Source organism: Bos indicus, chromosome 7 (assembly GCF_029378745.1).
Source record: "Bos indicus isolate NIAB-ARS_2022 breed Sahiwal x Tharparkar chromosome 7, NIAB-ARS_B.indTharparkar_mat_pri_1.0, whole genome shotgun sequence".
Taxonomy (NCBI): domain Eukaryota; kingdom Metazoa; phylum Chordata; class Mammalia; order Artiodactyla; family Bovidae; genus Bos; species Bos indicus.
Window position 1 is genome coordinate 17,919,767 of NC_091766.1, and position 14,377 is coordinate 17,934,143.

Below are 14,377 nucleotides of genomic sequence, written 5' to 3' on the forward strand. Positions count from 1 at the left end.
ATAGTCGGCCTTCTCTGCCTCCCCTGGGACGCCCCTGTGAAGGCTTCAGTGTGATGGGGAACAATGGGTCTTTCCCCCAGGCCTGCTTGCTTCCAGAGATTTTGGTTCTCTTGGCCTTCCTGGTGTGTTCTCTAGAACTTTCTGGCCCAGCTGAGAAAAGAGGGAGTTCTGCATTTGGCTCTGGGCTCCCAGGGAAAAGTCATTCTGGTTCCCTTTGCCCTGACCATACACCCACCTGTCTGATCCCTCCAGCCTCTAGTCTGTAGTTACTCATCTATTTTCTTTGGGATTTGATGGTGGGCTTTTCTTTTTGGGCTCTGCAGCTGGTGGGATCTCAGTTCCCCGTGCCTGTATGCTCAGTGGCTAAGTCGTGTCCGACTCTTACCACCCCATGGACTGCAACCCGTCAGGCTCCTCTGTCCTTGGGGTTGTCCAGGCAAGAATACTGGAGTGGGTAGCCATTTTCTCTTCTAGGGGATCTTCTCAACACAGGGATTAAACCCATATCTTGCATCCTATGCATTGGCAGGCATATTCTTGACCACCTCGTCGCCTGGGAAATCCATCTTAGTTCCCCGACCAGAGATCAAACTTGTGCCTCCTGCAGTGGGAGTGCAGAGTCTTAACCACTGGCCACCAGGGAAATCTCAGGATTTGTATTTTTTAAGAGGGAACGTGGTGATGTGTTTTGGGGGGCAGGTCTTTACTTAGGGGTTATGGCTGGCAGGCATATGATCTACAAAGATGGTGGGGAAGGAATGGGCCTGGCTACAGACTGAGCAGATGCTGAAAAGATGGGAAAGTTTGCTGGGGGGCTGGGGGCTGCCTAGGGAGCTAGAAGTGGTGTCAGTGTCTGGGGGTCCTGTTCCCCAAAGGCCCAGGGGTTCCTCCCTTTGCAGAAGTGTCGGGCCTGGCTGCTGAAGTAGGCGGCCGACTCGTTGAACCACAGGTTGAACTGACTCTCGATAACGCTTCGTCTGCTAAGCCCAGACTTGGGAACAGCTTTTTGTGACCGTGCTCTGCTGCTCTGGAAGGGAGGTGTGTTTCTCATGGTGGAGGAAGGCCCATGTTACAGAGGAGGAGTCGAGGCTAGGGGCATGCTTGGATCTCTCGCTCTTTCCCCAGACCTTTTCCAGAGAACCTCGGGCCAACCCAGCTCTGAATCTGTCATCTGGCAAGTCGGCCTGCCAGGCTTTAAAGCTGTGTTGTAACGTGCTTGAGAGCGAGGGCCAGAGCCTAACAACTCCCCTTCGTGTCCCCCACAGTTTGTAACGTGAAGTTTTACACTTAGCTCTACCAACTGTCGGTTTAATGAAAGGGGTTAGGAACCACTCCCTTTGTCACCAGGTCCACTGGCTCTGGGAGAGATGCCTTCATCCAGTTGTTCATGTTCAGAATCTCCTGAGGCTGCTCCCTGGAGAACTTTGGGGTCAACCAACATATCGTCTACACGTTGGTGGGCGTTCCCTACAGATTTAAAGTATTAATATATCTGGTACCAGGCCTCCCTGTTGGGCTGCTGGAGGTCAGGCTGCCCAGCCCCCTGACAGCCCTGAGGATCATGGGTGTATTTGCTTATCCCCGTGGTCCGCACAGGTGGCCCTAGTGGTAAAGAATCTGCCTCCAGTACAGGCGATGTAAGAGATATGGATTTGATCCCTGGTCGGCTGGGAAGATCCCCCTAGAGAAGGGCATGGCAGCCAACTCCAGTATTCTTGCCTGGGGAATGCTTTGGATAGAGGAGCCTGGTGGGCTACCGTCCATAGGATCGCAAAGAGTCAGACACAACTGAAGGGACTTAGCATGCACAATAGTGGTCTGCTTGCTTATCCTTAGTGTCCAGAGACACATTCATTGAGTCCTTGTCACTTTGTCATTAACCTTGTGCCCCAGGACTGAGGCTGGTCAGAACCAGAAGAGGGTGCAGGGGCGGCCGCCAACCCTCTGTGGGCCAGTGGTCAGAGGCCCAGGCCCTCCTGTGGCTGTTATGAGAGGTCCCCACCTCTGGGCAGGTGGTCCCTGCTTGAGAGGATTAACACAGAGGGAGGGACAGCTGGAGCCAGCTCTGATTCAGTGGCTGCTCTGGGAGCCCCTGCAGGGCCCCCAGGGAGAAAGTTCTGTGAAGAGCGTTTCCTTTGCGTTTGTGTGGCTGTGGTTCCGTGGGGCCAGTCCCCCGCTCCCTTGCATCCCCCTTTGTGGCTGTGTGTGGACCACATGGCCAGTGACCCTGCTGGGTCCAGTCAGACTTGGCAAAATCATCCCAGGCCAATGAGGGGCCCTTCGGTGATTCATTCTCCTGGGAGGGGAGGGGATTGTGCATCTGAGGGAATTCACAGCAGCCGCCTGACTTCAGGCATAACTAGGCCACTTGGTAAAGTGCGAATTCCCAGAGGGAAGGGTGTCTGCTGAAGAGAATTCCCACCAGCAGAGCCGGGGAAATCTTACAGACACTCGGTGTAGAAGACCTGTCTTTTGGGGCTGGGCGGCTGGCTGGGTTCTGGCTTTGAGGGCTTCGGGAAGGATCTGGGGGAGCAAGAGCTGTGAGGTGAGAGGAGCTGTGGGCCCCAGGCTGGCAGGCTCTCCACACCTGGAGGGATCTGGGCCAGCCAAGCCGTTGGCCTGCTTTGCAGGACTTAGGATTCTGGCCGTGGGGTTCCAAGTGCCTACTGCCAGTTGGCCTGGAGCAAGGGTAGCGCCCGGTGGAGGCCCTCAGCCCAAGCTTAACTGTCCCCAGATGGCCCTGGGAGCCCTCGTTCCGCTCAGGTTTTAGGGAGGTTTTCCCAGAGGTAGAATAGTTAACCCCTTCCAGGGCAGGGTTGGAATGTGCCCCTTTGTTCTGGGCTTTTGTTGGAGGAGGGGGTGGTGAAGTAGCCCCCAGATGAAATGCTGAACCAAGGCAGTGACCGAGGCCTGCCCTCGTCCCCAGAGGCTCTGCCGCCTCCTGGGAGCCGAGTCGCAGGTGAGAGGTGTCAGTTGGGGCAGCACAGGCTTGTTAACCCGGCAGTAGTGGACACCCTTCCTGGAGCAGCGGCTGAGGGTCTGCTTCAGTTGCTCGGTTCTGCTGAACGGGGAAGGAGTCCAGGTGGAGTGGGGAGGGAAGGGCAGAGCAGGTAATAAATCACCGAGACTCGCCAAGCTGGAGTAGCTGGCGGGGGCTCAGCTTTGCCTGCCTCTGCTTCAGCGTAGCTCGAGGGTCTCACTGATTCAGTGATTTTTTCCCTCATATCGTGGCCCCAGATCTGTGTGATTCTACCATCTTTACTTCTCAGAAGATTCCTGCACTTGAAGGAAACCCCCTCTCCTGGGTGCAGCGGTGCATAGCATGGTCCTTGGCCCCTGGGGTCTGGGGTTGTTGAGGCTGAGCTGGCGCCAGCCCCAGAGGGCAGAGATGCTGCCTGGGCCCAGGCAGGGCTTTGGGCATGGCCCGCCGGCAGCAAAGATTACCCATCGCGCTTCAGAACCTTCCTGTTTACTTTGGCCTGTGGCGCGACTTTTTGGCACTCCCATCTTCCCCCTCGGATGGAGCTGTGGTCTTCCCTTCTTTCACAATCACGGCTCTGCTGCCTGCTGGTGTGCCCTGGGTGGGAACCCCATGTGATGAGACATGCCGGGCGTGCAGCCGAGGTGGGAGCAGGGTTGTGGATCTCTGGCCAGGTGAACAGCAGACCTGGGATTTAGTTCTAAAGTACCGGAAGCTGTTCCCAGGGTCTCGTCGTCATGATCTGGCTTCCCACCTGGAACCTTGCCGGCAGTCCAGGGATTGTCTCTTGACTTCTCAGCCTTAGAACAGGTTGGAGAGAAAGGCAGAGTGTGTTATACACTCGTGTATAGGGTACGTGAGGCAGAGTGTGTTACACACTCAGTATAGGGTGTGGGGGGTGATTATGGCCTATTCGGGACCATGTAAACATCACTGGGATTTGTTTATCTTGAACGTTGCCCATAAGCAGTGCTCTGCGAATAGAAGCTTGTGGCTGATTTGAGCGTGACTTGTTTATCCAGACGTCCAGTCCTTTCCTCCAGCTTTTGGTGGGGTATTTCCCTTTGAGTGTCCCCATCCCCCTGCCACTGCTCTGCCCAGCCAGGCTCCATGGGCATCACAGCCTCCCAGCTGCCCAGGGTCTCCTGTCTTTCTTCCATCCGCCCACGGGTCCTCCCAGCTCCCTTGTTTCAGGCTCCTTTTCTAGCCACTCCCTCCAGTTGCCTCCCAGCAGGCTTGTGGTCCATCTAACTCTCCTAGTCTGCCTTCAGCCCAGACCATACACAGTTGCCTGGGGTACTTCTCACTCAGTGCTGTTTCCCCAACTCCATCACCTGCGTGTAGCTGGCAGTCACTTCTCTTGTGTTAAATCGAAATACTCCATCTGGATCCCCACCCCTCCTGCCAGTGAGCCGGCTCTGGGGGGGTCTCTCTGCTCTATTTCTGAGCAGTCTCTCGGGACTGTGGTCCTGCCAGCAGGGGAGGGGCTCCTGCCGTTTTTACAGCTCACTCAGCACCCACAGCCTCCCACCAGTCCACACATGGAGACCACCCTATACTTAACCGTCACCTCGGCCCTTCCCCACAGGATGTGCCGCGTAGAACTCCCTGATTTAGGAAGCCTGTCTAGTTTAATCCTGTGTAGTTGACACCTCAGGTAGTGGTAGTGTGGCTCCAGGATAGAGGGTCATTGGAGACAGCTGAGTGTGCTCAGGAGCAGGGTTAGGGTGAAGCATACCAAGGAGCTGGCTGTTTGTGGATGGTTGTGGAGACCAGGGCCTGCTTGGTTTCCAGTGTGGGGACCGATCAGATGGGGCTCTGGAGAAAGCAGCCCTGAGCCAGGGTGTCAGGGATGAGTGGAAGTTCAGTCTGCAGAGGAGTGAGTGAGGGCTCCCTGGCTGTGGGCTCACAGCCGGGAAGGAGCAGACATGCCTGCGTTTGGGGATGGCTGGTGCCTGACAGAACGGGGAAGCAGGGCTTGTGCATTCCCCGTGCATCCTTGGTTCACAGCCCCTATGGTGTGTCTGAAGCTTAGCAGCAGCTGTTTGTGAGCGAGTGCACGTGTGTGCGTGTGCACGGCTCTGCAGCATCCTCTGTCTGAATCAGGTGAAAACGTGGTGAATCAGGAGCATCCCAGACTTGGGGAAACGCAGGCGGGCGGTGTGCTGAGGCTTTTGGACTTGACTCAGACTGAGAAGGGTGAGCCCTGAGTCCCAGGCAGTGACCGAGCAGGGGGAGGAAGGGGAGGGCAGGAGCAGGAGGATGCTGGTGGCGGGGTCTAAACAGGTAAAAGAGGCAGGCACCAGAGGGGCTGTGGCCCCTGGGGATGCTCGGGGTCTGGTAGTGAGAAAGAGGGCGGAGGACACAGAGAGAGGCTTCTGGTCCAGGCCCAGGCTGCCAAGCCCAGCGGGGGAGTCTCCTCCAGGATGTGTGGGATCTGGCGGCCCGCGTGCCCCTGGTTATCTTGGCACTTAGAAGCAAGTGTCCACTTGGCCTCTGCCTTCTTTGTAATGTTCTTGGTTTTGATACTAGGTATCAGGCTCTGTGTGAAGGAAGTTCGGGGAGGGTTTTCCAGGCCAGAGTGGTTTGTGCAGTGGGTCCCTGTTGGCGCTTCAGAATCTGTGAAGTGTGGGGGCTGCTCCCTTAGTGGGGAGAGGCCAACGTGTGTGTGAAGAGGGAAGTCTGGCTGCCGAGGCTGTGGCCCACCTGCACCTGTCCCCAGGTGGTTTCTTTCTTGGCCCCCTGCCCCTCCCCCCATTCTCACCGCAAACCATCATTGGCGTGGGTGACTCGGGTGACCCTCAGGGTCTCTGTTCTCTGGGAAGCACTCTGTGGGATGATGGATGACGACAGGGCTTTAATCAAGGACTGGCATGGGTTGACCAGGACAGCAGAGTGGCCCTCGGATGACCCCCACACATGGGCCTGAATCTCCATACAGTAGAGCCATCTCTCATGGCCACGTAGCAGCTCAGTCTCAGAGCCTTGGTTGCCTCACTTGTAGAGTGAGGTACAGCCCACTCTTCATTTGATGTGTTCCGCATCTGTACATTCAGTCAGTTGTGCATCGAAAATATTTGGGAAAAAAAAGTACAGAAGGTGCCAAAAAGTAAAACTTGAATTTGCTGTGCCCTGGCACTGTTGACATTGCTGCTGCTGCTGCTGCTGCTAAGTCGCTTCAGTCATGTTCAACTCTGTGTGACCCCATAGATGGCAGCCCACCAGGCTCCCCTGTCCCTGGGATTCTCCAGGCAAGAACACTGGAGTGGGTTGCCATTGCCTTCTCCAATGCATGAAAGTGAAAAGTGAAAGTGAAGTGGCTCAGTCGTGTCCGACTCTTATCGACCCCATGGACTATAGCCCACCAGGCCCCTCCGTCCATGGGATTTTCCAGGCAAGAGTACTGGAGTGGGTTGCCATTGCCTTCTCCGGTTGACATAGCACTTACCTGTATTTACAACTGTTTGCATAGCATCTTTGTTGTACGAGGTATTATAAGTAACCCAGAGATGACGTCAGGTCTGTTGGAGGATGTCTGTAGGTCACGTGTAAGTGCTAAGTCTTTTTACGCAAGGGGCTCGAGCATCAGTGGATGTCGGTAGCCTCTGGTCCTGGCACCAGCCTCTCCCTCACGGGTCACACTGTTCTTTTTTCGGGAGATCTTGGTGAGCGTTACTGCTCCGGACGGGCTGCCAACCTAAGAGCAGAGCAGGCAAGCCACTAGAAGGTGGTTTCCGATGGTGGAGGGTGCTGAGAGGACCATGTGGTGAAGAGCTGTGGGGCTAGGAGTGGGTGCTTTCAGACTGGGTGGTCAGGGAAGGCATCCCTGAAGAAGCAGCTGTCAAGCTGAGACCTCAATGAGAGGAGCCAGCGAGCTGTGCAGAGCCTGGGGGAGAGGGGACCACAGGTGCCTGGGTCTTGGGGTGACTGGGGTGGAGATGCAGGGCCCCGGGTGGGCTTGCTGGGGAGACAGAGCATGTAGAGCAAACACGTGCTCCCCACCCCCTGTGATTGGAGCCTCCCAGAGTCCCTTCATTTTCCGGCTCTGTATGCCACCTGGGGTGGGGTGGAGGGCGGATGGAGAGGGCAGCCCACATCCCACGGCCCTGGGCTCTGCACTGACCCTGCTGCTGCCTCTCTCCCTGCAGTGCACTGTCCAGGTCAAGTTAGAGCTGGGACACCGCGCCCAGCTGCGCAAGAAGCCCACCACGGAGGGGTTCACGCATGACTGGATGGTGTTCGTCCGCGGCCCCGAGCAGTGCGAGATCCAGCACTTCGTGGAGAAGGTGGTCTTCCGGCTGCATGACAGCTTCCCCAAGCCCAAGCGGGGTGAGTGCCCCCTTCCCTGGGGAGCAGCCGGCCTGAACTCCTTGGCCAGCGCTGCTCTGCCCCCGCACGGGGGTGCCCCCCACCCCCCCTTCCCCCTCAGCTGTGAACTTGGTTGTCAGGAGAGCCCAGTAGAGGTGGTGATGAGTGTCTTGTGTCATTATTGAGGCTCCGGCTCTGAGGAGCATCCAGAGTATGTGGCCCGTGTTGGAGGGTGGGCAGGGTGGTGTATGACCACCCCGTGAGTAAGCAGGAAGTTGCTCACTGGGCCCATGTCGGCAGAGGAGAGATGCCCTTTCCAAAGCCCCTGGCATGTGGGGCCGGACCAGAAAAGGGAGGCGTACCTCCCCTGCCTCCTCCCCGTTTCCCCCTCAGGCTGTGAGGCACAGGAACTTGCCCAGGGTGCGGGGTTGGAGGCCGCTTCCTGGAGAATTTGATGGGGAACTGGGGAGCTCTGTGAGGTCGGGGCCTGTCTGCCGTGTCACCATTTGGTACCCTGTGTGAAGCCTAGTATGTCACAGGGGTCCCATAAATAGTCCTCGAATGGATGTGTTGATAAAGGAACAAAGGACCCTGTGCTCCAGAAGGGCTTTGGGAAAGGGAGAGCCGCTGCCGGGCTGCATTGGGGCCAGAGGGTTGGGGGTGAGGCTGTGCTGGTGAGATAAGAGTATGGAGCCTGTCCTGGGACCCACTGGGGCCTGGGCCAAGGCCAACAAGTGTCTTACTGTCCAGCCAGGAGGTGACGTGTGTCACAGAAGTAGACACTCCTGGTTCAGGGGGGACGGCAGCTCCAGATTCCTAGTGGCGTAGTGGCCATTGTTCTTCCTTCTGGATTCTTCCATCAGCTTTCAGCTCTTCCTTTCCTTCATTTCTCCTTTCCTGACTTTTCAGTTCTCTTCCTTCTTTCCTCTCTGAGCCTCTTGGAGAGAGCAGATCGGGCTCCTGATAATAGCAGATACCTGGAAAGCACCTGGTAGTAATAGTAGTAATATAATAATGCAAAGCACCTGGTAATAATAATAATACTACATGTCACTTATCAGGCACGTTTTGCTCATAAGCTCTTTTTGTTTGCCCCACAACCCTCTTTTACAGAAGAGGAAGCAGGCTCAGGGGTCTGGATAAGCTGCCCGAGCTTTAAAGCAGGGGTCCACGCGGCGTGGGCCGGGTCTGCAGGTTTTGATTGGCGCTTGGTCACTCCCGTTCATTCCTCGGTCACTGACTGTGCCATGGAGCAGCAGAAGCCGGGCTGCCTCCTCCTGGCCGGGCGCCTGCTTTCCCTCTGCCGTCCAGTCCCCTTCTCTCCCAGTGGTGATTCCCGTCCTCTCACAGAGACCGTGACGTTGGCAGGGGTGGTGGTGCCCAGGATCCCCTTCCATGTCTCTGTGTGGAGACTGAGCTCCCAAGAGGCCTGGTCACCTATTTGTGGTCACGTGGAAGTGGCACATTCTCCAAGCTCCCAGTGTCTGAAAAATGGGTTCTAGGTGAAGCATACTGTTTTGCAGAGGCAGTTTGCAGTCAGAGTTGAGTAGCTGAACCGTCCTTGTTTGCGAAGCCTGTGGGTGCAGCCTCTATATAGACGGCAGCTGCATCATGTGGTGGTGGTGGTTGTCACTAAGTCGTGTCCGACACTTTGCGACCCCATGGACTGTAGCCCCCCAGGCTCCTCTGTCCATGGAATTTCCCAGGCAAGAAGACTGGAGTGGGTTGCCATTTCCTTCTCCAGGGGATCTTCCCGACCCAGGAATCGAACCCATGTCTTCTGCCTTGGCAGGTGGATTCTTTACCGCTGAGCCACCCTGCATCACATGAATTAGATGGTGGATGCCTGCTTGCCATTTGTTGAGTGATCAGGGAAAAACAGATAAGGTGAAGCAGCCAGTGAATTCCTAACAGGACTCCAGCCTCTGAAGTTATACTTTATTTGCTGAAAAAGTGTCTTTTAAATCAGAATATACACCCTGCACAGACCCAGCAGGAATGAACCTGGTGGGCATCTCCACCTCCCAACTCATCAATGGTGGTCCCACCCCAGGGGCAGCCTTCTAGTCCTTTCTGGGTTGTGTCCCTTCCTTACCACTTTAAAGCTGTAGAAGCGAATTCACTTCTTATTTCTAGATTTTTCACTTTAAAAATTTATTAACTTTCTAACCTGAAAGCTCAGACTCTTTCCTAAGCTTCGCCCCCTCGCATCCCCGCCAAGCGAGGGGTTTGCATTTGGCCACAGTTTGCTGCTATATCTCTGGGGCTGAAAGGATACAGTAGATGCTTTCTAAATGTTTGCCAAGAGAATGGATGGGTTCTCCAAAGCTGTCGGCTTTGGCCAGGGTCTCCTGACTTTCCACTTAGGAAGAGAAGGGCAGGAGCAGCCTGTCTTCCTTGACCCTTATGCCCTTTCTGGGAGCTACACTCAACTTGGTTAAGGTTGTTCCACTTCAGGTTAGAGAGTAAGTCTAGAAGTCGGTAACTGTGAGGGTCATTGACTATATTGATGCTCTCCACCGTCGGGATGGTTCTCTCTGAACTCTGGGCCACTTGCTCCAAGGAGAATGCTCAAGGTCATGCCAAGGTCAGATAGGATCTTTTTTGTCATCCGTGCTTAAAACTTGGCCCCGTTTTGGGACTTCCCTGCTGGTCCAGGGGTTAAGAATTCACCTGCCAATACAGGGGACATGGGTTTGATCCTAGATTTGGGAACTAAGATCCCACATTGTTGTTATTTATTTGCTAAGTTCTGTCTGACTCTTTGCAACCCCATAGACTGTAGCCTGCCAGGCTCCTCTGTCCATGGGATTCTCCAGGCAAGAATACTGGAGTGGGATGCCAGTTCCTTCTCCCAGGGATCCTCCCAACCCAGGGATCGAACCCATGTCTCTCATGTCTCCTGCATTGCAGGCAAATTCTTTACTGCTGAACCACCAGGGAAGCTTAAGATCCCATATGCCATGGGGCAATTAAGCATGCATGCAACAACTAGAGAGGCCATGTGCCTCAACTGGAGAGGCTCCCGAGTGCGCAGCTGGAGAAAAGCCCTCATGCTGCAGTAAAGACCCAGCTCAGCCGAAAAAAGAAATTTGGCCCCATTTACTTGGCTTCGTATTTGGCCTGTGGCTTTGTGAACACCTTTTGCTTCTTCCTCCCCATCCCTGCATTTGTCTTTTTCATCAGAGGTGCTTTGCCTTTTTCTCCATACCCCCATCATTTCATTTATTCAGTGGAGACTCCCCTCTTCCTCTGGATATTTCATTCCAGCCTCTTCCTCTTCTGATTAGAACTGGCTCCTCTCCAGACCACCTCGTTAGCCATCACACTGGGACTTACTTTACTTTTCTCCTCAGGGATTCACCTAACACCCTGTGTTTTTGTTCATTTTCCTGTTTTACTGGAGTAATTTATCCAGAAGTTTCCCAAGGAACTAATTACTGAAGCAATTTCTGAAGAAAGGTGTGTAGGGAATAAAGTCTTAGTGTATCTAGAGTGGCCTGTTCTGGCCCCACGCTTGAGTGCTAGTTGAGCTGGGTGTAATGTTCCAGTTGGAGAGTGACTACCATTCAGAGTTTGAACGTGTTGCTTTGTCATCTTTTGAGGAACCTGATGTTGTGGGTTTCTCATTCTGTTGCAGGTGATGTGTTTTTTAATGTTTTTGTCTTTTTTCCAGAAGGACTTAAGATGGTTTTTATGACCTTTCTGGGGACTTTTTTGGTTTGTTTGTTCATCATATTGAATCTTTGTTGGTTCATTTGTTCATCATGTTGGACATTTGGTGCCCTTCATTTTAGTTCTGGAAGGTTCTCTCCTATTTTTTTTTTCCTATCTGTTTAATTTCTGTTTTCTCTTTCTAGAAAGCTTGTTATGTAAATTCTCTGTTTAAGTTTTCTCATCTGTAAAATGGGAACAAGTGCATTTGGCTCACAGTGTTGTTGGGAGTTGATGGTATAAGATTATGGGAATACTGCCTGGCACACAATAGGTGCTTTATGAATATTAGCTGCTGTTGACATATGTTTAATTCATGGGGTTGTTTTTGCACCTCTCACCTTTTCTTAAAAAATTTTTTTTATCCCTACATTCTGGGAGATTTTGTTGACTTCATTTTCTGGTCATTCTGTTGAATTAAACCACTGTAAATACTGTATTTGTAATGTCTAAGAGCCCTTTCTTACTCTCTAATTTTCATTTTTGAAAGTATCTTATTTTCATTTGTCGAGCTTATCTTCCCTCGGAGGACATTGACTTTGGTTTTTTTCTTTCCTTTTACCAAGTTCCCTGGGAGAAGCTAAGGTGGCCTCGAGGGAGCATGGGACAGCCTGGATCCTGAGCTGCGGGATGCCAGGCGGTGCAGGTTTCAGAGGGAATGAGAAAGTGGTATGGTGTGGGCTGCATGTGACGTGCCCAGCCAGCACCCACAGAGGATGACCAAAGAGCAGGAGACCTGATGGAATAGGGATTGGAGCTGATGTCAGCCCCACAGAGTTCCTTGCCTGTTGTCCCCTCGGCAGGGCTACTCCTGACTTCCGGGTGGGCTGACTATCCCACTGAAGGTGACTTGTTCCCTCCTGGGGACCAGAGGCATGCCCTGGGCTTCTGTCACCAGCTGGGCACCCGACACCGCAGACGTGGATAATGAATGAATGCAGCATTTGGTGGCAGTAATGACTCACATTCATGCCCCGAGGTCAGGTGACAGTGTTCTTGGTGCTCAGCTTAGGAGCTGGCCACTGGTGCCACCAGGAGGCTCTGCTGCGGTGGGTGCTATGGCTGGGTCATGACTGCCCCCTCGCCCCTGGCGGGAAGTCAGGCCAGCCGAGAAAACCTCATACCCCATGTGCTGGCCACATGCAAGGTGCTGGCCTGTCATTATGTTCCAGCCATTTGCGACCCGCTTAAGAGTTACAGTCCAGACACACGTGTGTAAAGGTGTTAACAGGTGCAGGGTTTTCTCCTACCTCTTGGTCGCCACAGGAGAAGGTGGGGTGGAGGACATGAGGGGTTGATCTGCGCTGTTTTGTTTTTCCTAAAAGCAGGAGAACAGTGTTTTCCCATTACTCGCGTAGTGACAGCATACATGTCAAAACATTGACAGTGCGTCCTGGAGAGTGGGACTGTGGGAGATTGTTTTACCTCTGTTCTGTGTTCTTCTTGGGTTCTCTCTCTTTCTCCCTCCCTCCCTCCCTCCCTCTTCCCTGGGGATGCTGTGGTCCTAGGGATGCTGTGCTTAGGTGCTGCAGTGGAACCCAGGCAGCAAGCTCCATCTTAGACCAGGTCACCTCCATCTAGTGTCCATGTCCCTGGCCCCGAGCAGGGCCCCAAGTCATGTGCTCACATGGGTGATGGCAGGAGGTGGGCACAGCAGAGACCCTGCCCTGCAGGGAGACCAGGGCTCCCCAGGCCTGGCATCTCGCCCAAGCCTCACTTGCTGCTCTCAGTTGGTTGAACCCATGCGCCCAGTGGCCAGTGCCAGCTACTCTGCCTCAGCTGGTCTCTGGTCCCTTCCCACACACTCTCCCACCCCAGGGTGGTGGGGGTCCCCTTTCTCCTATTCTGCTTCTTCTCTCCCCTGGGACCCCTCTGATGTGGACCAGGCCTGGGATCTCTGCTCCTGGGGAGCCGGCCTCCTGCAGAACCCACTGAGCCCAGAGAGGAGGCAGAATGCGTGTGCTTCCTGCTGCTGGGTGCTGATGGCACATCATCTGTTTCTTTTCAGTGTGCAAGGAGCCCCCCTACAAGGTGGAGGAGTCGGGGTATGCTGGCTTCATCATGCCCATCGAGGTGTACTTCAAGAACAAGGTAGGGTCCTGGGGAGTGGTGGGGAGGACGCACAGCTCACATGAGGTGAGGGGACCAGCAGTGCATGTGTGGCAGGGTGGATGGTGACACATGTAACAGAGACTCCATGTTAGGTGCCCGTGGGTGGAGTGTCGCATCCGTCTCTCCATGGCGGTCAACTGGGGAGCTGGCAAGTTGGGGAGCAGCAAGCCATGGCCCCGTCAGTCATGCTAGAAGTGGCAGGGTCCCTGGCTCAGCTATCACATGCTGGAGTGGGGCCAGAGGCCTTGGACTGTCACCGTGGGAGGAGAGGGGAAGATCTGGAAGGTACCTGGATGTTCAGCATAGGCTGTTGGTTGGAGGCCCTTGTGCATCTTCTGAACCAGAACTGTTGACGGCCTTGGGGGAGAGAGCTTTTAGAATTGTTGAGTGAGAAAAGCAAGTTGTGAATGGTATTTATAGAAAAAAGGGATCATACGTACGAAAGATGGTAAAGGTAATCCGGGTGGTAGGATCACAGGAGGGTGTTCTCTCTAGTATTCATCTCTATGTGCTTACAGTGGGAAAAAATAGAAATCATCTCAGAGTGTTCAGGCTGTGATAACACAATACCACAGACAGGGCGGCTCAGAAACACCAGAAGTTGTTTGCTTAGCGTTCCGGCGCTTGGAGGTCCTGGCTTAGGCGCCGGCATGGCCAGGGGAGGGCCGTGCTCCAGGTCACAGACTCCTCTTGCCGTGCTCTCCCGTGGGGAAGCACAAGCAGTCTGTGGAAGCACCAGTCCCCTTCCGCGGGCTCCATCCTCGTGACCCAGGCCCCTCCCAGCACCATCACATGGTGGGTGGGAGGCAGCCCAGAAACTGGGGACACAGTTCAGACCAGAGCTTTTTTCCTGAAGCCCAATACCCAGCATTTAACCATTGTCTGCCTGGCAGCAAGCCTCTGTTGCTTCTCGCAGGTGTGGCCAGCCGGCACTTTACCTGACTCTGAATGCATGCTGGCTGGGTGCTTCTCCATGCATGCAGCTGGACTGGCTGTGGGCAGCTCTGCCACCTTTCGGGGGGACGACATCCTGGGGGGCCCATGAGTGCCACCGCTCACTTGACAAGTCGCTTCTTCTGAGAATCCCTGGTGTCAGGGGCAGAGCTCGGGGGCACCGAGGAACATTTCAGTGGGTGTGGGATTTGATGGTGGGGCTGCAGGTCACCCTGATTTTCTGGGCGTCAAGGTGACGCCGCTGATGAGAGGAGAGTCCAACCTGTCTGCACAGGCACAGGAGGGGCACTGTGCCCCTGGGGGTGTTGG

General features: G+C 54.5%; 1 protein-coding gene across 2 annotated transcripts in view; it reads left to right on the forward strand.

Moving 5' to 3' along the window:
- The window catches only part of MLLT1 (MLLT1 super elongation complex subunit), a 69,152-nt gene that overhangs the window by 2,805 nt on the left and 51,970 nt on the right, over positions 1-14,377 (forward strand). For both annotated transcript variants that reach the window (XM_070792986.1, XM_070792987.1), the window contains exons 2-3: positions 7,129-7,309; positions 13,011-13,093. In XM_070792986.1, coding sequence (XP_070649087.1) covers positions 7,129-7,309; positions 13,011-13,093 — 264 coding nt within the window. The remainder of the gene's footprint in view (positions 1-7,128; positions 7,310-13,010; positions 13,094-14,377) is intronic.